Source organism: Aquila chrysaetos, chromosome 20, assembly GCF_900496995.4.
Source record: "Aquila chrysaetos chrysaetos chromosome 20, bAquChr1.4, whole genome shotgun sequence".
Classification (NCBI taxonomy): domain Eukaryota; kingdom Metazoa; phylum Chordata; class Aves; order Accipitriformes; family Accipitridae; genus Aquila; species Aquila chrysaetos.
In genome coordinates this window covers 17,531,384-17,558,210 of record NC_044023.1, presented here as the reverse complement: position 1 = coordinate 17,558,210, position 26,827 = coordinate 17,531,384, and the positions used below count along the sequence as shown (strand labels likewise).

At 45.6% G+C, this 26,827-nt stretch overlaps 1 protein-coding gene across 33 annotated transcripts in view; it reads left to right on the top strand.

Moving 5' to 3' along the window:
• MAGI1 (membrane associated guanylate kinase, WW and PDZ domain containing 1) overlaps positions 1–26,827 on the top strand; it is a 356,594-nt gene that overhangs the window by 42,333 nt on the left and 287,434 nt on the right. The window contains exon 1 of one of the 33 annotated variants that reach the window (XM_030043374.2): positions 7,774–7,954. The exons of the other annotated variants lie outside the window; for them this stretch is intronic. Within the exon in view, the coding sequence (XP_029899234.1) occupies positions 7,834–7,954 (121 nt within the window). The 5' untranslated portion in view covers positions 7,774–7,833. Of the gene's footprint in view, positions 1–7,773; positions 7,955–26,827 lie in introns of those variants that run through there. 33 annotated transcript variants of the gene reach the window in all.

Sequence of the window (26,827 nt, the reverse complement as noted above, 5' to 3'; positions counted from 1 at the left end):
CCGCACACATATAAATATTTGATTATGAAATATGACATGCACATATGTAAATATTTGCCTAAATGAAGTGGCCTGAACTTGCTGAGACCAAGGAAGGCTCGCTCTTCTTGGCTTTGTGCAGGGGTGTCGTGGGAATAAGGGTACCTGACACCAAGCACTTGGCTGTGAGAAGGATGATTTATAACATGGAGGAATTAATTACTAATGAAAGGGGAAACCTTGAGGGAGAAGGTAGAGAATTTGTAAAACAAGAGTGGTGGAAGTTCAGCCCTTGCAAAAATAGGCAACCAATGGAGTGGTAAAGAGGAGAGGTTAAAACAACGCAGATGCGATTGGAAAAGCTGCGTGGACTGGGGAGGCTTAGGCATGTTAGAAGATGCCCTGAAAAAAATAAATAAGAAACAGAAAAAGGAAACTTTTTAAAAAATCTTTTTCTTCCCATCTATCTTGTGCCAGGTTCCAGTTTGATTTCCATGTGCACCTGCGACCCCGTTATGGCTAATTAAGGTCTGAGCAGGCAAAGGTCTGCTGGAATGGAAACATTGGGAAATTAGAAATTTTTCTTTAATGCTGGTTTATTTGGAAGAATGGTTTTAAGTTTTTAATGTGTGAATGCATTTCTGAATATATATGGAGTGTTACACATCTATATGAACTGTTTCTACCATATTATTTCCTATTTTTAATGCTTGAGGCCTCGTTAAAATGGGTTTTATGGAAATGTTTGTTCACACACTTATATAAAATGGGCATGCATGTAATTATCCATTTCAAAATGAAGCTAGCAAATGGCAATTTCACATTGTAGTGTAACAGAAGTCTGTGTTTTGGTTTTTTTTTTTTTCTTTTCCTTTTTTTTTCTTCTTTTTTTTTCCACTTAGAGCCCCATGCAGCCCCTGCCTTTGTTCTCCTGGCTTACTCGCTCATTACTGCTTGCATCTCCAGGTTGCAAAAAAACAGTCAAATGCTGTGATCATTCATCTCTGAAAGCCTATAATGAGCTTATCAGGAAAGAACTATAAATATATATCTTGTACCCCTCTTGCACTTGGAAATGCTTCCTCAGGCCATGAATAATTAGGTTGGCCCACCTAAGCTAATTACAAGCTGTCTCACCATTCAAAATACCTTCTGGGTAACATTGTTAGGACTCTCTTACCGGGTTAAAGGGTTCTCTGTACTCTGAATATTAGGTTGACCTTTACCACCCTGACCAAAAATGCACTGTATGGGACCTTCTGCCATGCCAATGTGTGACTCGTTTACTACTAAGAGCATCATCTTTCCTCTTCTTTGAATGGTGAGCTCAGAGGCAAAGGGCAAAGCTTGTCTTGATCAGGTACTTTGGAGTCCATCCATGGGCTCAACAGTGCAACTGTGAAAACTTCTTTGTGAGTCTTTTGAATTGCAAGGTGGAAGAAAGCAAGTCCTTTATGTCACTGGTTGTATTTAAAGCCACTGCAAAATTTGATCATTTGCGCTTCTGATGTGATTACCTTTCAAATCTGCTCAGTGTTGTCTGGCAAACTTAACTCACCCGCTTATCTTCAAGAAAACAAATGTACCAGTTATTGCCTACTAGAAAATACGAGTTGAGCTGTGTGTTTTTTTCTTTTCAGTGGGCTTGCTGTGATTTTGTTTTGACAGATTGAGCCGTGTTTCACTTTGCTTTCATTTTTCACCCTGTCAAAAGAATTTTTAGTGCATTTTTTTTTTTTTTCCTTCCCCTGCCTCTTGCTGTCTGTATGGATCAGTGCGTTGAAGCAGTGACTCCTTCTTCTCTGCATTGCTGGTTTGCAGCTTCCCGTGCTGCAGAGACCTGAGTTGAACCTTCCTGGTGGGAAGCTCAGGTCAAACCTTGGTCGTCTCAGTGGGCAGCATCTTCTGCCGTGGGCAGGACATGCAGGAGAGGTGGGAGGGGTGGGTGAGCCTCCAAGTGGGGGAACGTCTTAAGCAATCTGAAAGTTTTCTGTATTTTTCACTTGACTTGTGCTGTGTTTCTTCCGACCCACCCTGGGGAGCAGCGTGCCTTTGGCTGGATCATCTCCGCTGCTCGGGGTCAGCTGTACAAAAAGTTGCTCTGCCCTCGGTGTTGCAGAGGACGTGGGATGGTGGCTGTTCCCAGCTGCAGAAGCTGGTTTGTTGAAGTTGGTGTGTGTAAGGGTTTAGGGGTTTGACTTCCATTCCTGCCCTCGGCTGAATTACGCCCCTTCACGAACCCATGTGGTGTATACTGTATTAATTTAGGGAGTCTTCATGTGGTTGTTTGGATGCGTTGCCTTTATTGGAAGAAAGCAGCTGTTTAACTAAATCAATTAGAAAATGATAGGGTTTACATCAAGCTCACTTTAATATTGGCACAGTTAAGCTGACCTGGCGCTGCAGGGTTTAGTGATTAAGTGAATGTCTGAGCTACGCTGATTTAAGCAAAGGGAAGCTGAAATCAGGTTTAAGTGTACCATCTCCATGACTGCAGTTTCTGAATAGCCTCAGTAATGGAGCATTAGGAGAATCAGGAGATGGTGTAAGGCGAAGTGCGGTCCCTGCCCCTGGGGACCCTCTGCTCTAAGGGGAGCAGAAGTACAGCAACATGGGCAGCTGCCAGCACTGCAGCACGTGTGCTGCGTGAAAACAATTGTGCCAGATCCCTCCCGCACTGAGGGCAGTCCGAGCATCATATATACACCTTGGTTTGTTCTTTTTACCAGGCAAATGCCCCACATTCGTGCAGAGCGTGTGCACGGTGCTTTCCCTAGCCATAAAGGCTGCAGGTCCCTGCCGTGCTCCCTGCAGCGGCAGGTATGTCTGGTCCCTGTTGGGTCGATGCTGGGGCTGTAACGGCACATTGCTCTCGTGTCTCTCGCTGCCCTGGGATATATTCTTCAGGGACCAGATACTATTTCTCTGTCCGTGAGGAACTGAAGTGATCGTTATCACATATCAAATCCCTAAGTACTTTTTCTTCTTTTTTTCTCTTCTAAGCTTGGATTACTTTTTTTGGATGCCGTTTCCCTTGTTTTATGAGCTGTATGTGCCATTCTTGCCCGCTTAATATTTCATTTCTTGAAACCCTTGAATTCAGTCGTAATGCAGTGACCAGCAGGTCTGGCTATATTGTCAAGTCTTCCAAATTCTCCCTCGGTCTTTACAAGTGTACTTAGGACAGGCAGAGATTTATTTGCGTAACTGGTCAAATGGAGGTTAGTGTGAAATAAAATACATGCATGTGTTCCTTTCGGCCTCCCCCGATGCCGGGTCAAAGCTGGCTTATTTTTTCTGGGTCCTCCCATTGTCAGAACCTCTCAGGGATCTGGGCTCTGGTCCACTTGCTGTCAGTAATAGTTTACTTTGGTTCTCAGTAAATTCTCCAAGTTTGCAAACCTCCCCAAAGGCTATCATATGACAGCATCCCTCACGTGATGGGTCTGGCAGTGGGAAAAAAAAATCTACTTTCCTGTAGTCCAAACATATAGCCCTTTCAATTATGTATGAGCGAAGTGTTCAAAGGACGCAAAACCTTTGAAGTTGGCTCAGGTGTCTCTTCTCCCCCTGTCCCCCACCCTCCCTGGCGCTTTATCGTAGCGGTGGGGTGAATTTACCATTCTCTGAATGAAATAGAGGGAGAGAGTGATCGGGAGAAACCCAGCCAGGGCTATACAAAGACAACACTTCTGGCTCGGGTGGTCCTCGAGCCACAGCCTCTGCCAGGTGGGGTATTTTCTGGGGAAGTACCACCATGCACTTGTCCTCTTCTGGGGTTCCTCCCGAAGCAGTCTCTGCTGCTGTTCCTTGACACGGGGCTATGGAGTAGGTGGACCTGTGATCTGACAGACTATGGCCTTTATAGATGAAATGAAGCCAGTGCCTTGAAGCAAGACAGGTCAGTGCCTGTGACACACAGCTCTGTTAGAGCTCTCTGAACGGCTACAGGCTTAGTTCAGGTTTCTCCTCGAGTCCCGACCCTGAAGTGTGCCCTGGCAATTCCCCTCTCAGCTGTCCCTACAATTCGGGACCCAGCATGATAGTTATGCCTGGATCTGCTGTGTGAGGTGCTTTGGGCAGGGCCCAAGGACGGGTTGAAGTGAGGTCCTGGAGGGGAGTGACCCATCTCCCAGGAGGTCTCTACCTTCCAAAGATGGATATTCATTGGCATGTGCCCCTCCTGGAGCTGAGCACCCTGGTCCTCTCCTGGCTCCATAGGTTGCAACCACAACACTGTCCTTGAGCGGTGAGGTGACGCTGGAGAAGGTGGCTTGCCAACTACATGCAAGGGCCAGTGTTCGCATCCTCAGCGGTTGATGTGTCCGTGGCCAGGGTGCCCGGTGTGTGGCTTTTGAAAATGTGACTACAGTGACTACTATCTCCTGGACTTTCCAGGCTCAATTCTCTCCGAGTTGTTGGTTGAGAGGTTTGCTACCAGAATTCCGTTCCCTGATACTGGAGAGGGTTTGTACATGAAAGGAAGGTGGCGTTAACAGTGGAAAATAGCTTTTCCTTTCCACTCCTCCCCGGTGAATGTAAAATGCTTCATTCTGCCTAGAATTTAGCTACAGGTTACATTTAAAGTGTTTGTTGAAGCTGAAAGTGGTTACACTGGTAGCTTAAAAGAAATAAAAGCAGTGACTTGAGACGGCAAGATAGGAGACAAAGCGGCAGCAGGGAGGACAAAATTCCTATAATGTTTACATAAGGCTGTAAGAAATTGATTACAGCTCAGATATGTTTTGTTGCATGCTGCTGGGAGGAATCATAAAAGTAATGCAAGAAAGTTTTGAACACTCTGTTACTGCCAGTCCATTTGAAAGCCTCATTTGCCACAATGAAAATCTTTAATTTGTTCTTCTTGCTAACTCCAGTTGTGTTCGCTTCCAACTTCTGTGCCTTGCTGCTTTCAGGATTCGGGTCTTTCAGGCTGTAGTCCTTTGGGGATGAATCATTTCTTCTGTTCTCAGTCATTTAAAACAAAAACAGAGCTCAGGATTTTGCAGAAGCGTGTTTCCCCACAGAGGTGTTATGGTTGTTTTTTATAAGGCAGGGCTTGTCCTCTTCTGTCATGCTGAGAGCTTTGGAAAAGCCTTTCCTAATGTTCTTCCCAATTTGTTCCACCCAATCCCATCGTCCCACTGAACCGTGCAGGGCTTGGCGCACCGGCACGTGGTGCCCAGCAGCGGCGCTGGGAGAGGGCAGCTTTCCTGCAGCCCTCCTCCTGCCCCAGTGGGACCAAGCCCTGGAATTGCATGGCTGTTCTGGAGCATGTTGGGAGTCGTCAGCAATGGCTTGGGCCCCAGACCACCCCCCTTCTTGCAGCTTTGGAGCAAGTACAAGTAACAGATCTTGTAAAGACTCATTTGGGTTTTGGCGTTTAAGGCATTTTACAGCCAGAAATTCTTCTCTCCTCTCGCTGTCCTTCACCTGCCCAAGGCAGTATGTAATAAATCTCAGCGTCTCTGAGCATCCATAAGCCACCTCTGGTAAATGAAGTTACTTTCACCTGTTTACTTTCTGATGCTCTCTTTCAGCGAATGTGCATTAAATTGTTTTTTCAGTTGGATCTTCTATAAAGCAGTGGCATCTTATGTCCCTTCAGGAACTGCACGCAGCAGTAGAATGAAAGGCATAAAAATAAAACACATGGATTGCTCGTGTCCAGCAAGACTAAAGACTAAAACCACCAATAAAAGAGACACAGGAGTGCTGTCCTCCTGTCTGCCACCTTGCAAGGTCCCTGGTTCCCCTCTGCAGGGCTGCTGGAGAGGGTGGTGGAGCAATTCAGGATGGGTTGCTCGCGGTGATGCTGAGTGATTTGGGGCAGAGACTGCCTAGCAGTTGCCCTGGATTTGAGTTCGTACCTGAGAACACAGTGCACACAATGCCTTGTCTTCATTTTTGTGGATAACTTAGAGACGACTGTAGATGCTCATTTAGCCTTTGCTTGCTGGAGATTTGTTTGCAGAACAGACAGGGTGGTTTAAGAGGTTATGAAGCCCATCTGCTGTTTGCTAGTGCTGTTTCAAATGAGGAGGGGGTGTGTGTGGGTGAGAGTGCTGACAGACTGTTTCAGCACAGGTAAAACACGTTTGGTCCAAACTGTTAGTCAACAATCGAGTTCGTGAGTTGCTGCAGCTGTTTTTAGCACACATCTGCGTATGTTCTTAGGTTACTTCAAGGAGAAGTCCAGTAAGCTTGACACAGGATTGCTGAGCTGCACAAAAGCAACTCTAAAATTATTAACCTGCTAATTTTAAGCCATTGCTTTACTCTGTCATTTGCATCAATGAAAGCAGCACTTGCCACTTACCTTCCAACACATACCTGTGATGGAGAGAGGGATTTTAGTTGCCATTTCTAGTTTCACTGACGATTGAGAATGGAAGGAGTCTGGATCTGACATTCTCTGAGCAATCATCCCACCAGATCTCAGAAGATGATAGCAGAGAGCAAAGTGCCAAATCCCACTCGGTCTGTTCCCACCGAGAAGGAAAATCAATGGAAGCACATCTGAAATAGCTGCAACCATGAGGAGAGGAGAAAATAATACGGCACTCAGACAGAAGGACTCAATTCTATTTATTTTGATGTTAAGAGAATGGAGTTGAATGAGACTGTGTGTGGCATTGGTTTCAGCACATCTGGCATTTTGTGGTGTAGTTTTATGTGAAAATGAGGTGCAGTCTTATGTTGCAGGATCTTGAATATGAGGATGTTTTATTTGAAACTTCTCAAACAGTGAAAAGTTGGTGTTTTGGGAGGACTGAGATTTTTCACAAATTAGTGTCTATAAAGTTGGATTTCTGAGTTCATTTATATACTTGAAAAACTGTCTTGACATTTTTTTATTGTTGTTATTGTTATTTTACTGTTAAGTGCTAAAGTATCTTTGAGCCTTCACTGGTTGTAGAGGGAACTGCAAGACGTTCAGCACATCTGATACTTCCTATGTACAAGGTCCAACCATGGATTTGAGTGCCAGGCACCTCTAGTAAACATCTTGATTCATGTAATGTAAGCTTAGGACAACAAAATTAGAATCAGATGCTCCGGGGTTTTTGTTTTTGGTTTTTTTTTTTTTTTTTTTTTTTTTGTTCCTTCCCTGTTTCGGTCCTAAGCCAAATGGTTTACTGTGGAATACAGCTGAATTGCTTGCTTTATCTCATAAAACAAATACTCCTTTGTTCCTTTTTCAGACTGATATTTTCCTTAGCTCTGTTGTGGCTTAGCTATACCCTACCTTCCCTCTTGATGTTTTTGATTTTTCTCAGGGTGCGAGCAGTTATAGCGGTCTTGAGTTCAGCCTTCACTGCTAGCTGACAGAGTTGTCCTTTCCATGCCAAAAGGAACCTGCTGCATAGGCAGTGGAGATATACTGATAAATTCTTTGCTTTTGTGTTAAGAGTTTTTTTGTTTTGTTTTGATGTAGTGTGTATCATTTCCCATTTGAAACTGCTTTTATTGTATGGTTGGAAAAACCCTCTTACTTGGCATTGGCAAAGGAAGCAGAGTTTAAAAGGAAAGAAAAAAAAAAACCTTTAATTTAATAAGCAGTATTTTGGGGTTCCTTTTGTTACGTGCTACCTTTTGAACTCTGTAAGCCAACATGCAGATCTCATTCACAATAGCGTCACTGTGTTAAGCTGCACAAGTAAACACTTTAAATGGGAGGAAGCACCTGCGTATCGCTATTGTCTCTCTCCTTCCATTAGCAAAAGTCTCTGGGCTGACTCCGTTCAAGCCAAACCTTCCAGTAAGTGGAAATCCACAGGCAGCGGTAGGCAGAAAGCAAACCTCGCTGCCTTCAGGCTGGAGGAGTGAGTGTGCGTCGAAGGACAGCCGGTCATGGAGGGGAGCGTGGGTGTGCGTGTAGGCACCCGCACACGAGTGGGCTACCAAGCGCTTGCACATCTCCTCGGCCTGGGCCCCGAAAGAGCGGCTTGTCAGGATTACAGGAGTCGGCAAGGTAGGTTCACGCAAGGCTTGCCGTACCTGAGGCTGTTGGTGGGGCTGGGGAGGCCGATGAACCCCGAGGGCCATGGTGCTCTCGATGTACGTAATGCTCCGAAATTATTGCTGTCGTCCCACTTGTTGGATTTGTGTAATCAAATGTTTGACTTGATTGCTTTCCGGTTGAGTTTATATGTTTTTATGGACCAGCACCGTTCCTTGGTGAGGAACTGGTTAAGATGTCAGGGTTATAGATACAGCCTGTAAGAAGTTTACAAGACAAGCTTTAAAGCTGGAAAAGCTGGCTTGTATAGAAGAGCCTTAAAGGCTAAAATCTCTTTAGTTTACCCAAGACAGGTCAGGAGGTGACTTATCGTGATCTAAAAGCATCTGCAAACAGAAGATCTTTGCTGGTAGAGAACTTCTTTTGATCTAGGAAACAAAAGCATAAAAAAGTTCATCGACTTGAAGCTAGATTTGGATAAGTTCAACTTAGAAAATACTAGGATGGATTTTCTGTCTCCGTTGCTGTGTTAATACTGTGCTCTGTGCCTAACGAGAAATTGTGGGCAGCGTAGAAATCGCTGGATAAAGTGCTTAGTGTTGTATAGGAGATCTTGTTAGAGCAGTGTCACTTCTGGATTTCTAGGTTTTCAATCTCTACATGTTAGAGACGTTTGGTGGTGTTGTAGTACCTGGGGAGTTGGAACTACATCTCAATTTATTAAGTGTTCATTTCTTGGGAGTTGGAGATACCTTTGGTGAGATGTTAGTAATTATTTTATTAATCCTTCTAACATCAGTTTCCATTTAGGAGAAATTGTCTTTGTGCCCTCTAGTGGAAAAACTATTCATTTGAAGGCTTCCAAACTGGGAGAAGTTCTTGCAAAAAAAGTGGAATGTGTGAGAAAGGCCATAGAGGAGCAGAGCAAGGCTGGAGAGATGAGGGGTCACAAGAGACGGATGTGCTTTGTGCTTCCTCTGCTTTGGTACTCACAAAACTGCAATGCTAGTTACATACACAGACGTGTAGCTTTTCAAATAGGGGAGGTAAGGGAATGTGAATAGAGAAAGAAGAGATTATGCAATGCTCATGTCAGCCGGGCTTGGTGAAATCATTCTAGATGACTTGAAGAAAACCTGGTCTCAGCAAGCTCTGAGCCATTGGTGATTGCTGTCAATGTTCCCTGGGGATGTGGTGGAACGGAGCAAAGCCCTCTCCAGACCTTCAATGGGAGGGAAAGGGAAGACCCAGAAAATGAAGGATCAGAGAATCTGACCCTCATTCCTCAAAAAAGTTCCAGAGGAAGTTGTGAACAGCAGAGAGGAGGATGAGGATGGGGTCCAGAAGAAAAGCTGACTTATAAAGAAAAAAAAAAAAAATAGAATCTCTCCAACTTCCCTCTTTAATGGGATAACCGGTTAGTGCACGAGAGGGACTGCTGATGTGACTAAGGCTTAGGAGCAGAATTACAGATCATCTTGGTGCACAGCAAAACCCATCGGGCACCAACATGATGAGGTATAGGGAAGAGGAGGGTGTGGTGGCTCTGGAGGGAGCAGGAGGCGAATGACCGAATGCAAAAGGAGGAGCAGCGGGCCGGGTGGTACGTGGTGATGGGGGCTGTTGTGAACGGCCAGCTCGAACAAGTCAACAGCGTCCCGAGGTTTTGCGAGAAGGAGTCAAATCTCTCTCTGAGTCATCATTACAGAAGCGTTGTGCGTAAGACAAGGCTGATAATTGCTTCCCGCTGCACGGAGGGGTGCTGGGCGGTGCAAGGCAGGAGGAGAGCGGTCACGCTTGCAAGTCTGGAGATGAACCGCGCAGATGGGAGGCTCAGCAAATGAGGCCGGAGAGGGAAAGCTGAAGGAATTGTATTTGGAAATATAAGCCTGAGTGCAGGCAATGCATTTTCTGACGCATAAAAGATTTCTGTAAAAAGGATGATGATCGGCTTTTAGCACCCACTGGGGGAAAATACCTTTATTTGCCTGAAAAAAAATATTAAAGGTGTGTATTGGGGGAGAGTTCCTCACTAGGAAGGTAATGAAGCAATAGCAAAAGAAATTGTGAATCTGCTTCACTGGAGGATTTGCAGAGCAGTTAAACCAGTGCCTCTTGCCGATGGTGTGATTTCTTCCTCCACTCTGTTGCCTTCTGCCCATCCACCCACCACACAAGGTCTATTTTACTCATTAACTCACCAAGTTGGACTTTTTATTTCTGTTGCTAGAGGTGCTTTCAGGGGCCGGGGGTCAAAAGCAGTAGCAGTGTTGTAGGTTGTTACATGGGTTTGGGATATAAATTCCGCTCTCAGTGCAGTCATGAAAACTTCAAGCACAGATGTAGATCACAAGAAATTGCTGCTGTCCCATACATTTTTCCTTCCCTCTTTCTGTTTCTTTCTGGAGCTGCTCATTTGGGATGTTATGAGACCAACAGATGTGAATGTGATGGAGTCCCCACGCTCCCCTCCCATCACTGTCATCCTCCCTTTCGTTGTGCTGGACTGTCATTCTTAGTTTATTTTGGTTTGAATTATAATTGCAAAAACTGTTAGTGCTGTTTATTTGCTGTGTGTCATGAGTCACTGTTTATATTTGCTGCTGTTTGCATTGCTTCTCCTCTCCCTCTGTCTTATGCTCAAAGCTACAGTTCTCCTCAGAGCGTCTTCTCCTGTTTTGAGTCTACGATGCTCTGTGCTCCTGTGAGTGCAGGGAAAAGCAAGCTGACAGTGAAGATCCAGAATTAGGCTTTTTTCCCTTTTTTCCCTTTTTTTCTTTTTTTCTTTTTTTCTCTTTCTCCTGGTATTTTGTAAGGGTCCTTGTTTGAACGAAAAGATTCCTTGGAGACTCCTTCCCTGAGATCTCTGTGCTTAATTAGTCTCTACCTTATTTCTGCCAGGTAGTGAGATCGATACTGCTTTTTCTGGCTTGCAAATTTCAGGGAAGGGGAGAAAATAATGTTAAAAGGGCGTTTTTTGAAGTTAGTGAGATGCCCATGCGCAATTCCATTGTCTGCTGTCATACTGGCAAGTTGATCCCTTCACGTGCGCGTGTCACTGGGGTGGTGAGTCGGACATCCTACACAAAACAATAATGCATGAAGGATTTTGAGGCGCTTTGCTCTCAAAGTCTCAGCACAGCAGCAAGTTGTTTTTCTTTACCATGCCTCGATCTTCTGGTATGTAAAATGGGGATAACGTTGCAACATCCAGGCCTAGCTCCCCCTGCCGCGGCTCCAGCCATCACCCTGGATGTTGAAACGCTTCCACCGTCACTTGCTAGGTTTATTTTTGGTCCAGAATAATGTTTTGTGATGTTTCAAAGCTTTGCATGTCAAGATCACTAAAGCAACCAGCTTTAATGCCTTTTTGTATCAGTTACCTCTTGAGACAGCTAAAGCCCAGGCGACTTGCAGGTGCTTGGTGTTTCAGCCCGAAGGTGAGCAGAAGTTGTTCACGTGCAGCATGTCTCTGCCAAATGGCACACAGCAAGGTGTAAGGAAAAGACCACAACCTTGGTGGCTGGCAGGGCGGTGCAGGGGGTGGCAAGCTGGTTTGTCCCAAGGCTGCCCAAGAGAAGAGATTGACTTGTGCCTCAGTTTCCCTACTGAAGGAAAGGTGTCGGTGAGTCTTGCAAAGCACTTTGAGCTCTGTGGGTTGGAAGTGTTGGGTAAGAGCTTGTTCTCAGCTGGAAAATCCCACTGACTCTTCATGGGTTTCTCCTGGTTCTGTAGGCTAAATTAAGAACAAAACTCTTCCTCTCAAGCCATTTTAGGAGGCTAAATGATCTCAGAGGGTTTGCTTTGAAGCTTACAAGGTTGGTGTCCACTGCTTACACCGCCAGTGCAATTTCTGTCCGAGGCAAAGGCAAATACCCAGGTGCTCTGGGTTGGGGTATCTGACTGCAAGGCCACAGTGTGGCCCCAGTTGCAAGGAGCTGCTGGTCTCTCAGGAATTGACCAAACCAGCCTCTGGGAGGGGCTGTGGGTGCTCTGGGTGGATGGGGAAGGGGGTCTCCCAGTTCTCATGGCCTTGGGCGATCCCTCATGCTTCCTCTTCTTGCTCCCTGTAAAGCGCTGTCATTGCTAGCCAAGAAAATCATACAGTTCCTTGTCTTCGAAATCTGAAAAGTAACGTCTTGCAAGTCGCTCTGTATATTTATCAAGGAGAAACAGGCAATTTATTTGTGTCAGCTTAATAGACTTTCAGCTTACACAGCTCCATGTGGGAGAATTAAGGACAGGTCCTGAGTCTGTCTCGGGTTGTCCACCAGCTCAGCAAATGTTTGATTGTGAATCCACTGTAAAATAGCTCCAAGCTTCTTGTGCCTCAATTAGCAGCCGTGATAGAGAGCAGGCAGGTTTGCTGGTATAAAATGTCCATTTTGACTCTTTAAGTGTTCTCAGGTGGTCCACGGAATGTAAATTTTTAAATCTTTTTGTAATGCAAAACCTTTTAATTATCTCCAATTTATAAATCCCTAGTTTGGTACTTGAGTGCCTGTAAGAAAATGCTCATCTTTTAGTGGATAGTAATCAGTGTCAGAGGAAACGGGGAATAGATGGCATGTTTTAAATGGTGTCAGTTCCAACAACTGGAATCTATAATTTAAGTCACTTATATTTAATCATACTTTAAACACTGAATTTCAGCCTCTGCTGCTTGAGTCGCAGGAAGCTGACAGCTTTTTAATGCCACTATGGAAACACTTGAAATTTCCTTAAGCTGCTGTACGCTGCGACGTGGCTCTTTATCGCATGTGTTGGTGCTGCATCCGCAGCTGATGGTCCGAGCCTGGCAGCAGCTGGGTGCAGGGGTTGGGCTCTGCTTCACCTCCCCCCAGCCCCAATTTCGGAAGTCTCAATTGTTTTACCTTTTTACGGAGCCGTAACATCTGCCGTAAATAGCACAGCAAATGTAACAGCTGCTGAGGGCGGGATTATGGATCTAGGGTCCACGTATAACAGCTAAACATATTCTAGCAATTCAGCAGGTTGAAAAATAAAGTGGATAAAGCTGTGTGCATCGTGCAGTGGGGTTGTTTCCTGCTGGAGTGAGGTTGTGCCCGGTTCAGACTGGGGTCCAGCGCCTGGGAGTGGAAAGCTTTGATTTTCTGCATTTCAGCAAGGAAAAGGTGCAATGCAGGGTGCAGCAGGTCCCAATCCTGCCTGGGGAGCAGAGCAGCAGTGCTCCCAGGTGCTTGCGGGAGCCCACTGGCTGCAACCAAGTGTGTGGGGCTGTCAGAGCTCTGCTGGGTCTGTTGGTGACATGCACACAAGACACTAACTATTCACTGCAGTGACAGTGTGCATGATTTAAATCTGCATTTTATAGGGGTGCGTGTATGTGTGTGCATATGTATATGCATATATAAATACATGGACACGTGTATAAAGAAGACTAAGCATTTTTTTTAAAAGCTGCTGAGAAGCCCTGTATGTGTTTAGGATCACGTGGGATTCTGGTTCCTGGCTGCCTCCCCTCTGCCCGCTCCCTCGCTCCTGCCCCTACGGGTAGTCTGACTGCGGATGAAATAATTTAATGCAATTCTTGCTCTCGGCGACTGGTTGATGGCATTAGCGGGGGGGGAGTGGAATTTCATCCATAAAAATACAACTGGGGCTGCAGGGGAGTGAGCCCCAGCAGAAGGGGTTAGCAGCAAAGGGAACCCGTGCACTCTCTGTGTAAGGCAGAAGTTGGTCGCCTTTATTTGAAATTGCACGTTGAGAGGGCATTATAACAGACTGTTTGCCTACATGGGAAATAGGTAGTTTTTGTTGTGCCTAGCAGTCAAATTACAGAGTCTTAAATTAGAAGCTGCCACTTCTATTTAGAACAAAACTTGCTTTTCTGTGTATATGCATGAGCATATTAGCGTTTCAAGCTTGCCGAGCTCTACCGAATGTGCACCGGATTTGCAAAGGAGCCCGTTAGTGCTCGCGGAGGTTAACAGCAAGGAGGGGGCAGCAGGGAGGAACGACTTAATGAGACGGGGTGAAGAGCTGATGTGAGGACACGGAGCGCTTGGAGCCACCTTCTGCTGTGGGGAGAATCCGGCTGTCGCTGGAGGTGCGGCAAACCGGGGTCACGGGCAGCTCGGCGGTCCCGTCGCTGTGAGGAAGGGGAGGTTTCCAAACCGCCTCTCCGAGACTCTCCTGCAGCGTTAGAGGTGGCTCAAATGTGGATCAGGAGACGATGGAGGAGCTTTGGTCCTTTACCCGCAGCCACCAAGTGAGTCGGATGCGGAGGAGAGAAGACCTCCCGTGGACCTCGTTTCCCTGGGGCTCAGGGGTCCCGGGTCCAAGAGGGTGACAAGTTCAGGCTGAGCTGTGGGAAGGACGTAGCCGCCCTCCCGCAGGACAGCCCAAGAAACGGGTGGGAGAACAGCAAACCACCGTCAGCCGGCGGTCTGTGCCCAGCGCCGCTCGGAGCAGCCTTGAAGCTGCTCCCGCCGGAGCTGTCATCTGCCTGCGGCTGTGGCCACAACCGGCCCTTCTGACTTCCACAAAAATCTCTTATAAATACAGAGGCTCAGCACCAGCTGGTGGTATGAGCTGGCCTGCGTGGGGTTTTTTTTGTTTGTTTTTTTGGGTTTTTTTTTTTTTTTGGCCCTTTGCTTTGACTCCCTCCCGGCAGCATAGCCGTGCTGCCTTTCCTCTGTCACCAGAGCCATCCTGGCTGGGGACAAGGGACGGTCCGTGTCCTCCCCGGTGCCACGGGGATGGCCCCCGGCCATCGGAGAGTATCACAGGGCTGCATCCTCGGCGTCAAGGCTGATGGGTCAGGGCTGCGCTGCCCCTGTGCAAGCCAGGCTGGAGGGACCTGCTGGGGGTGTCGTGGCTAAATACATCTGGTGGACGGGTGCAGGGGTTCATCTTTTCATATTATTCCTTAATTTTAGAAGCGTTTCAGTTCCTGAGGTGGCTCAGAGTTGGCAGGCAATGCTGCGTTGGCTTTCAGTGGGAGTTTCACGGGCCTGGAAGCCCACTGGAAATATTAGGATTTGGAGGAGAAGATCTTACAGTGGAAGATGGACCCTTTTGTCTGTGCATTTACAGCTCTCCAGATTGTGTTTAATTTTTTTATTTTATTATTTTAAAGACAGAGATCTCTGTAGTCACAGGAAGAACTAAATGAATAATTGGGAATTTATTCTGGGCACGTCGCCTTGTTTCATATTGTTCAAGTAATGGTAGAGAGCTCATAATTTCTTGGAATTTATTCACTGCTCAGAATTACAGCATAAATTTTGGGGGGAAAAAATCCCCAACAACTTAGATGTTCATGTAAGTTGTGGGATGAGCTCCAAAAAAAAAAAAAAAAGCATGTAGCTTATTTAGTGCCTGCTTGCCCTGAGATTTAAAGCAATGGTAACTGTTGAAGGTCTTTTAGCTCTAGCATTTTTCCAGTTTTGTAATGTAAAGGTTCATTTTTTGTGTTCCCTGGGCAAAAATGATGATCTAAAAGCCTTTTTACTTAATAAAAGTGCATATTTCTACTTTATCGTGTGACTCCAGGAGCTGAGTTTTTTTAGAAAACCATCAGATATGTGTGAAAATCATCAGTCTTGGCAGCATTGAAGTTGTTAAGGAGAAGTTCAGTGCTGTATTTGCTCAGAACTGAGCGTATTGGGACTGGGTAGTTTGCAGCAGTCTGGCATGCTGAACAGCGTGGCTTTTTTAAAGCTGCTAGTACAAGTGCATAAGATTCTATTTTGAAATTTATTTTCTGCTGCACTTGATAAAACTTTATTCACTGCAATGATGGACTTTTTAAAGGCAAAATCCTGGAGAACTGCAAGTAGCTTCCTTGGGGTAACATGGATTTTGCTCTTTGCCAAGCTGTTGATGTCAACACTGTAAATGCAGGTACCTAGAGATGCACTGTGCACCTTTGCTGTTTGGGGTGCCTGGAGGTTCCTCACTTTCCTGTCTCAGGTGATATGTGCCTGGTTTTGGGCGGCTTCATTGTCCTCACAGCAGGGACTGTCCTCTTGGGTGGCTCTGAGCTGTGCTGGGGTCCCAAAAACAAGTCCTTGCGTACGTGGCTGGGAGGTGAAGTAACAGATGGGGTGGTGACAAATGATGCGGATTGTGGCCGGATCCAGGATGGTGGGGGTATGTTGGTGGTGATTTATGCCTTTGTTCAGTAAGAAACATCGGGGATGGGGTAGACTGGGGGTACTTAGGGGCAGGCATAATGGGAATTATAAGGTCTGATTTACTGTGAAAAGGTTGGTGGTTTCTTGTGATTACAAATTTTAGCAGAAGGATCAAACTCCTGGTGACAAAAAAAAACCAAGCAAGCAGAAGAAAAACAAAAAGACCCCCAAAACCTTGGCATGGCCAAAGTTTTCTCCCAGTGTAACCTATTTCCAGTCCCATATGGGAATTGCTATACTCTGATAAAGCTGCTTTTATGGATCGCAAAGTCAAAAGGGCCCTTCCCCAATGTTGGAGGCTTTATTTATTGTGTATGTTCTTCCTTTCACTATACCAGAAATCTTTCTTCCTCGGAATATATTGTTCCTGTCTGGCTTGAAAATTTAAAACCTGAACAACCCATGTTGTCCTTTCCATCCAGTATAGACCACCGGGAGGTGGTCAAAGGAACCAGCCTGATATCGTAGCTCTTGTGAGCACCAGGGGAGACCTGAAGAAAGGAGAGGGCAGGATCACACCGGTGTTACTTGTTCTCGTGCTGACGGCCACTGCCTGGGCCGCCGAGGTCAGCGTACTGGTAACACGGGTCTTCAGCTGTCTGCCTTTGGTGTGACTGGGCTGCTTCTACAACCCCCCGAGTCCCAACTCAATTAAAAGGACATATTTGCAGATTGGGAAGACCTGGGGAAATGGCATCATTTACAAGGCAGATATGCTAAACACGGATATTTCTGTAGCTGGACACGCAAGTCAGCGTGCCAGCTCTGCCCCAGCCGGCCGGTGGGGATGCCAGCCACCGCGTGGGCACCCGCCGGAGCCTTGGTCCCCGTCCCAGCCGTCTGGCCAGATTGGCACCGGTGTCTTGCATAAATCGTACATTTATAAGAAGTCGGCTGATTCAGGATTTTCACCTGAGGTGCGACATGGATGTGTCGCGGGGATCCTGCTGTGAAACGGGCAGAGCGAGCGCTCCGACTGGGAGAGCGGCGGCCGTTCGGCCAAGCGTGGGTTTATGTGCCGGCGTGCAGGCGACATAAGGAAGCTATATGGAAATTGGATCGGATTCTGGCGCAAGATTTCTGGCAACCTTCGACTCCAGGGAAGCAGTAGTCCCTGAACCAAATGTGCGCTTCCAGCTGCGGGAGAGCAGCCTGCCGTTTTCATCCTTCTGCCCATTTCCCTTTCCGATCTATAAGATTTCACGTCTCCGCTCCAGCAGCTTTAGTTATATTGCCAGCACTGTTTGGATACTGGAGGAGACTTTTTTTGACAGTCACTTGGGAGCTGTTCCTTATTTGCCTAAGTTCTGGGTTTACAGTGATGCAAGCAACGTGATACTATTTAGCAGCTATAATAGAGGTCAAGGCCCTGTTGTCTTAGGTATTGTAAAAATGCCTTGTAAAAGGCTCTACATTATCCAAATGTGCTACAGGCAAGGCAAGCAAAAGGAGGAATAAACCAGGCCTTCACAGCTGCTCCTTATAGATGAGAAACTGAGGCACAATCAAATGTGCAGGTGTGTTTTGCCAGCACCTGAAATGAGACCCAGAGCTCCTGTCTTTTGCTATAAAAGACTTTTTGTTTGTAGGGGTTGATTTAGAGGCAGTTGCTAAAACAAGCTATGGCTGTGTGCACTTTGCTCGCTGCTTTATCCCCTTTTGAGTTGAAAAGCTTTGAAACGGATCCAGGATAAAGCTCATCCACTGCTGGGACATCTCTAATCTACTTTCAGGGAAGCTTTTTTTTTTTTTGCTTTTTTTTTTTTTTTCCTTCTTCCCCCTGAAACCTGGCTGGGGAGGAACCGGGAGCATGCTCAGTGTCCTGCGCCCAGGTATGAAGCAGAGGAGCGCCTGCGATCGCACCCTCTGCCAGCAGTTTGTGTGTCTTTGGCTGGGGATCCCAAATCGGAGTAAGTGTGTGAGAGAAGGAGGCAGGTAAGGAGTGCTGAGCACGGGCTTGCACGGCATAACTGAATCCCAGGGCAGGTTTCTTCTTCTCCCTGGGACGCAAGGAAGAGGCTTGAGTAAGAGTGAATGAGTCTGAAAGGAGTTTCTCAAGGTGCAGCCCCCGGGCGGCTGCTGCGGCTCTTTGTCTGCTCCCTCTCTGAGCCCGTTCTTCGGAGCCATCTTGAGAGCTCGGGTTGATTTGGTTTGTTTCTAATTGAGTTCCAGGTCTGCTGGCTGGCGGGGCAGGGTTGCCCATCAGTCAGCCTGGCTTGCGGCGCGCGTCTGCGTGCTCGGTGCCAGTGTCAGCTTTGGCTCCAGCTTATATTTTTGGAAATTAAGTTTACAAGCTGGAAGTCTTACCAAGAAAAGCTGTTGGGTAAATTTTTTTTTCTTTAAAAAAAAAAAAAGGAAAAGAAAAATCCTGTTCAATTTCTTGCTTCTCTGAAAATAGTAAAATTCTTACCCCGGTGGTTGTTAGGTGGCTGCCAGAAAGGGCGGTGCTATAACCCTCTCCCTGTGTAGCTAAGAAGTTGTGTGTGTTCTTTGCTGCATTGAAATCCTAAATATTTATGTTACATTTATGTTTCCTTGCTGTGATCTTTACTTATAGATCATTGTGGTTATAGTTCCTAAATGATTTGAGCTCTAATAAATAGTTTATTCTTTTTCATATCAACAAGCTAAACTAATAACTTCATCTTTTAGGATATAAATTCCTTTTATTTCTTAAGGTATTGTTTGCTTTTACTATTGAAGTTGTTTACAAGAAATTGTTTATAAGCAATATATTGTTCACTTGTGTATTTTGAAAGAATAACAATAAAACATTATTGTGCTCCTGGTTTCCCTTTGAAAAGGCAAAGTAACCCTCCAAGCACAGTTGCCTTCCTTGCTGTAATGGTTCTGTGCTCTTTACTATTGTGTTCCTTAAATAAAAAGCACAAGATGATCCTGCCTTGCAAAAACCTAACAATTGTTTTTATAAACAGTGTGTGCTCTGGTATCTGGTGCAAATAACTAGGTTCTTGTTTATAATTGTATCTTCTTAATGAGAATTCAAGTCGTTGGATACTTCCGTGTTTTTTGGAACTAATTGTACCGTGATTTTAAAAAGTGCTTTATGTAATTGAGAGTCATTAACTTCTGATACAATGTGATGTAAATGGAGGAAGTCCATATCTGAAGGGCTCTCAGGGCACAGATCATCCCAGCAAGGATCGCTCTGGATGTGTGTTCAGTGAATTCCTAAATTCAAAGCCTCCTGTTGCTTGTGGCTTGGTGCAGAGGTATGTACCAGCCTGTCCATGGGAACTGGGTTGGGCTCATGAAATTGGGAGGACCTGTGGCAGAGCTAAGCATAGGCTTAAATACCTTATTGAACTCAGCCTTAACTTGTTCTCCCTTATTGCCTACACCTGCATGTACTGGAGATCGTCAAGGGGCCGTGGGAGGGGGGGCGGTTGGGTAGATTTTGTTCTTTGCTTTGAAGGGCTGGTGATAAATGTTAGTCTCCCCACCCCCAATCATCTTGTCTGGCGATGCAAACGATTCCCTGGTGACTGATTGATTGGAAAGGGAAAGGTTGGCATTTATAGCTCTGACCAAAGCCACAGGAGAGCGCTCCTAAATGCGCAGAAAATGTTTGCAAGATGAGCTTGTTGGGGCAGCATCCTCTGCCACGCTGCAGAACCGGGGGCAACACGAGAAAAGCACCCAGCTCTGGGGAGAGGAGAGGGCATGCCGGGAGGGTGCCGCGAGGTGAGCGAGAGCTGTAAATCCTTCTGAACCGGTTGCAGATGCTGGAAACTTTGCCGTAGGCACTTGAGCTGCAGGTGGCTTGGGGCGAGGGTGCTGGGGAGAAGGGTGGGCGATGGATGCTGAGCCGGTGTTAGTGCTGCTGCTGCCCTGCCTGCCCCTCGCCTCAGGCAGGAACGCGGCAGGAAAGTTGTTTTCCTCCGTCAGACGGAAGGGGCTGATGTATTTTCACATCCAAACCATACTGCCGGGTGTGCTGCTGAGTTTCAAAGGGATTACCCCTTCCTAGAAATACCGACTGCTGTTGTTTGCTGCCTGTGCCCTATGCGCTTTCCCAGCAGCATCTTTGTGATGGTCCGTGGGTGACGGAAGCACCTGAGCTGGGCACAGACTGGTTTCCCTGGGAGGATCGCCGGGCTGTGGTCAGGGTCCTTGGCTCTTCCACCGCTGCAGTGTCGATGTGGCTGTCCTGAGCTTCTTGCTGTGCTTGACTAATGGTGGGAGAGCCAGCACGGTTCAGGGGAAACTTTGGGTTGTCTCATTCATCCATCTTGGTAATGTCCTTTGTAACGTTGATCTTCTCCTTCTTTCCTTTCTTTCTCTCTTTTTCCCTCCCTTCCTCTCTTGAAGTAAGACTGCTGGAGCCCAGAGGCTTTATCTCTCTCTCTCTGTGTAGGATCTTCCGACAGCAAAGCTCCAGGGATTCATCCCTGTTGTATAACGCTCAGTAATCTCTATAGTTTCTGCAAGTAATGTGAAAACTCCCCGCTCTGCCCGCACACCACAGCAGAGGTTTTCGGGCCCGGGACATGGGCTGCCTGGCTCCTGCTAGAGTCAGCCCTGCGGTGACTTCCAGGGAGAGCCTTTGAGAAGATGGAGCTGCTTTCTCTTGCTGCTCACCATCTCCTGTGGTATTATCCATCTCCAAAACTATTTCTCCGTGAATGAGTTTAACGGTAAAACAAAGCCCGGCAATAAATGGCCTTCCAAAACTGCGCATTTTTAGTCTTCTGATCTCACTGCCTTTTGTCTTTGGGCTGTTCTGACCGATTCATGTCAAGAGACCAAAGAATCTGTGAGACTGATAAATTTGTACAGCCCCTGCATAGTCTAGGAGAAGGTCTAATTTGATCTGACGTTTACTAATCTGCCAAGACTTTCAGTGATTTGTTTTCATACCGAGTTGAGTTTCATATGCCATAGAGAAATGGGTAAACATATTGCACTGGTAACAACAGCAAGTATGAAGCCAAGTTTTTTTGTATTCATGCAGTTGAAAATTCCTTTCTGCTTGCTTTTTATGGGGATTTATTCCTTTTGCTAATTGTCAGGTTGCTAATTTCATTCACCTGGTGAAGTGCTGGCAGAGTATTTGCTGTGAATTATGTGAGGCTTTTTGTTTGGTTTAGTCTTGCATTGCATTCATATTTTCCTAAGTCTGTCGCCTTAGCGCGCCAGTTGTAAAAGTGATTCCAAATATCAGATCGTTTTTCTATCCAACGCGTGTGACTGGTCCAACAGCAGCTTATGTAGTGTGTAGATATTCTTGAATTTATGTCCTTAAATGGTTCTCTCAATAAGGTGGGAAGGTCCCTGATTGTTTATGTGTTTCTGGCACTTTGTGAGTAAATTAATGAAACTGTGAAATTCCCCACTGCATGGTTTTGATGTTTGGTGGGCTTTGTTTTTGTTGTTGTTTTTATTTTCTTTGTTTCTTTTTTTATGTAAGTATTTTAGGATACACTGATTAGGTTAGGTAACACTAGAAAGGGTGGGTTTTAGATCTGGAATCTGTATTCACTGAAATCAGGCTAGGAGTTTATTCAAACCCTTGGATCAGAAGAACTCCTTTTACAGTTCTGACTGTTATATCTGAAATCCAGAGGGTGTCAATCCCTTTTCTTTGTAAATACTGTTCCTTTACAGAAATCCATAGTGATGACATAAATGCAGCACAGGAAAAATTAGTTGTCCTTTTAAGAAAGGGGAAAAAAAACCCAACCAAAAAAACAACTGCCGCACACTGCCTACAAAACCTCACACTATTAATTTTGATTTCAAGCCTCAATTATGTATTGCCTGCCACAAAATAAAGCATGGTGAAGGATCGGACAGTAAAGATGCTCATACGTGGGGGTACCAAAGGAAGGTGCTACCTTGGAGTATCCCATCAGTTTAGAGTTTGTTTTCATATTGCCTTGAGAAGTCTGTTTTGACAGTGCTGTCTGTTTTGAAGCTGAGACATTGGATTAAGGTTACCAGGACTGAGTTTCAGGCTCATGGTCAAGGGGGTACTGCAGTGCTCAGGACTCCCTCTCTCCGAGGTCTCTGCTCTCATCACACCAGTGGCTTTGCTGCTTCTTTCAAGGAAAACCCAAATGGGTACTCGCTGCGTGACCTTATGTCACATAAGCTTTTGTGGCCCAATTTCCATATCGGTTTCCTTCCTCGCAAACCCTCCAGCTCCTTCCCGGATGGAGGACAGAAGGGAGTACAGCGTGGACTCTGCTCCTGCGTGGGAATTAGGTGGTGGTGCCTGCGAGGGCACGTTAACCCCTGCTATGCGAGGCAGGAACAGCCGTGTGTCACTCTGCTTTCATAACTCCAGTAACATCTCTGCAGCCTTTATTTGAGGAAAGGGCTCCAGCCAGCGTAGCCGGCCCTGGGGCCTTGTGGCACAGTCATCTGTGTCCTTGTTTTATTTCCTCAGCTTGTATTTCATTAACCTTTTACCCCACTTGCTTTCTGCGGACTAATTTCTGACAGGCACAAAAGCAAGCTCAGGGTTTCTGGTTTCCTCCGCACGTCTGCGCACACGATCGATAGACTCGACCTTTCCGAAGGATGCTCAGCGCTCCTGGAGCAGCGCTGGTGGAAGCGCCGAGCTCCTCAGCATCCTCCTCCTCGCCTGCCGCACCGTCCCTGTCCAGGGCTGGGGAGGGATGCCTGCTTTAAAGCAATGCGGAGTGGTTTACAGCCTTGAACCTAACAGCAGTTGGGAAGGAGTTCGTTCTTTCTGGAATTAGTAAAACATTAATTGGCTGCCAGTAAACCTGGAGTCGAGCGCAGCTGGCCATGCATTTTGTTTGGTTTGGTTTAAAAACTATTTAGGATAAAAACTGTTGACAGCTTAAAGCTGCGTAGCAAACTTTGGTGGGGTTTTTTTTGTTTTGTTTTGGTTTTTTTTTTTTCATATTCACACTGTGAGTAAGTTGGCAGAAGGTTTGGGATGTTCACCAGCTATATTACGCAGTTTTTGCTATCTGCATATTAACTGCACGCTTGGCATTTTACAATTTCAATGACTTTATATTAAGCAATTCCTTTGATAATAGTCAGAGGGATTCTGGGTTGAGAGAGCATTCATCGTGCCTGGGTTCTTTGTTAGGGTTTAAAAATAATACCAAGTTTAGAAAACAAAGGTTTTTAGAGAGGCCAACTTGCTTCTCAGAGGGACTTTTAATAACTAACAGGATACTCATGTCTTTAAAGCTGTAGGGAAGCTCTGAGCCACCTTTGAACTGTAACTCCTTTTGCTCCATTAGGATTTTTGCTATGTAAAAGTCATTCCTAAAAAAACCAGATATATATATTTTCTCTCCTCCTGAAGAGAGATTATTGTCCATCTTGTCAAATGCTGTGAAGCTGGGTAGGAATGGCGGCTCTGAGTAGAATTCTCTGCTTTTGCCACTGCTTCTTCTGGCTGATGTCCAGAGTGACAGGGGAGAAGTTTGTGTGTCCGTTTTGGCAGACACAGCCCGTCTTTGCCCAAATATTGTGTAACTGGGAGCGTGGCATCAGGGGGGAATGGTGCCAAAAGCTGGGGTGCCATGCAGTCAGGTGGACCAGGATCTGCACGACGTGAACTGTCTCACAAAGCAGTCATAGTAAATACGTTTAAATATGTTAATTGACAGTAGTTTGGACTAAATGGGAGAAGATGGTGAAGGAAAGGGGTTTCTTTGCTTAATTTCAACTGCGGCTGCTGTTTGGGCTTATCAGCCCTGAAAGACTTATACTCTCCCCCTTCATTTATTTAATTGTCAGTCCTGTCCATCAGCTCGCACCAATGAGCTGCGTAAGTGTCTCCGCTGTTTACGTCTTTCCTCTCACTCGCAAAAAGCGTGGCTGTGGATTTTTGGTTTGGAATAGCCCAATTTCCAGGTCATCTCCAACCAGCTGAGGGCTTTCAAACCGCATGGCCCGAATCAATGCTGTTCATTCCCAAACTGTGCCTCGGGAATCACGAAAGGCTTCGTTTGTGACATGGTCTCCAAGTCCTAGGTGGGTACGCTGCTTGCTGTGACCCCCCCGTGGCCCTGGGAGCACTGTGGTGGTGGCACGTGCCTCGGACGTTGATGCTTCTTGGCTAGGACTTGTGTCGTCTTGTGGCCCACGACAGGGAGTGGGAGAACTGCAGGTGCAAACCAGCACTGAAGTGCCGCGAGGTGGTGTGCGGTCACCTCTGGAGATCGGACATCTTGCCTCCTGCAGGCTCATCTCAACCTCCTGAGGAATTTGGCTCAGGCTGGCAACAGAGGTGGTGTCCGAGACCTCACCTTTTTATAAAACAAGCCTAGATTGAAGCTTATGTTCCCATTATTGAGAAGGAATGGTTGCAGCAGGGATGTGGGCTGTTACACGCTGCAGGGCAATCAGCAGAGAATTGTTTAAAATAGTAAAGGCTTTTTTTCTTCCTTTTTTCTCTCCTCCTTTTTTTATTATTATTATAAATGACCTAGGCAGTGCACTACAGAGTTTGATCCTGAAAGTCTTAAATGCTGGCTCAGGCCCAATCATTTTCATTTGCCAAGGTTAAGTGGGATATGGGGTTTTTTTTATATGCATCAGAAGAAGCTTATACATGTGTGGCTTGTTTTATGTCTTCAAATATTTGACATATGCAGAAAAATGAACTTGTAACTCTTTGCTCACTGGGATGCTTTGTAAAAGTAGCCAAAACAGAGAGATTCTCCACTTGCATTCGTCACAATAAATGTCGTTTCATTAGTTCAACTTGATTTGATATGAATCATTAGACCATAAGCTTGGCAAAATTCATCCCCACTTCACCCAGGCAGGATGGGCCTGGGCAGCGCAACTCATCTATTAAGGGTAAAGCAGAGCTCTTTCAGTGGTCTGAGTGGCCTTTGGATAAGGCCTTCTGCAAAGGAGGGGTTATATATATATATATATATATATATATATATATATATATATAACATGACCTTCTTGAAGTACAACCTTCCCACCTGCACAGTTGCAATAGATGGTTTTTGTGAATGTGTATCTCCTAGCAAATGAGCTTTTTGGCCAAGGGACCTGGAGGCAGTTATCCTGCCGTTATCGGAGAGCTTTAACCGCGCTCTGGTGCACCCCAGGTTGCTCCATGTGCCTGCTTAGCTTGAACAGTGTGAGCAAGTGCACGAGGAAGAAAGCACCGATAACCCACTTCTCTAAGGGTTTGCTTCGACGTGAAGGTGGATGCGAAAGCTCTCCGAGCAGATAAAGGTCTCCATCCAGGGTTGCCTTGTTGCCCTGGCAGCAAGGACCCGTTCCTTGCGAGGAGGAGGGCGTTTGTTGCCTGTGTGTTGTTACCCTGACTGGAGACTGTTTTTTAAAGGCCAAGAGCATTGCAGGGGTCTTAATTCTTGTGCCCAGGGTTCGTTGTCCATGGATTTAGCATTTTTGTTAACTGTTTGCTGAACTAAGGTGACTTTGATATAGTATATTAAAATAGTTTTCTTTCACAGCCAACTGGTACATCTGGGCGAGTGATCTGGGACGTGTCGCTATCTCTTCTTCTGGGAAGTCTTTTTAAACATCTCTTCCTTGCGTTTTCTATATAGTAGTACCTTCTTCCATGTCCTTTTTGTTCAAGTATATAAAAATGGGAGATTATGTTCTTATTAGTCCATTCTTCAGTAGCTTCAGATTAAAAAATGCCATTAAAGCTCTGTTGTAATTTTAAAAGTAATGCATCGTCAGGAAATAGAATACACTTTTTTTAACAGGATGGATAATTAACCACTGAAGCAATTTATCAAGGGTTACCCAGTGGGTTCCCTGATGTGGAAGGTGTTAAATCAAGGATTGATGTATAGGGAAATGCTCTAGTTAAAGTAGAAGCCAAGGAGGAATTGATTGATATGACGTGGCCTGTGTTACATGGGGAGATGGGAATAGATCATCTCAGGATCCCTTGAGGCTATAAATCCATATGAATCTGTTACCTATAAATACTGATAGAAGATTAGACCAGGATGTGTAAAATGTCTTTAATTTCTCTGAGTGACCGCGGTGCCATATTGAGTCACTGTTCTGGGCCTGGGTCGGTGTCACCTTGTGAATTAACAGGGTGATTTAATGAGCACTTCTGGATTGCCACCTAATGTGGCTTAGCTGGTAAGAGGGGAGAAGATCAGATGCTCAGAGACTGCGATGTCTTCACAGAAAAGATTTCACAGTAAGAACTGCCCCCCTCCACTTGTGGCAAAAAAAACCCCAAACTGAAATAATGAAGGAATGTGTATTTTATGCTTTTTGTCCTAAGGAGAAGTGTCAGTGGTGAGGAATATTATATATATATATATTTTTTTTTTTTTTTTTTAAAAAGAGACTAAATGGATTTTTTGTTTGTTTTTGTTAAACACATGCAACAAAAAGGAAAGCACATACTTGCTCACTCCTTAAGAGGAGAAAAACTTGGAGGCTTTCAGGTTTTAATAACCCGTTGCTTTGAATTCCACCCGGTTCTGATTGTAAAATGAATCCCTCATTTCACAGCTGAGTAACGCTGGGAAGTGTTATAAACCTGTGGCCCAATTTGTCCTTCAATGTAGAGATACTGCACACGTTTTGTAGGATTACTGAGAATGTGCTTAAGAAAATATTTTTCTAGTTGTGCTTCTGTGTTAGTCATTGGATTCATACTAAGGGTTATCTTTTCTTTGTATTAGCATTTACTTACTCAGACTTATTTGTGCTGCATCCTGTTTTGAAAGTAATTGCTGGCTAAATG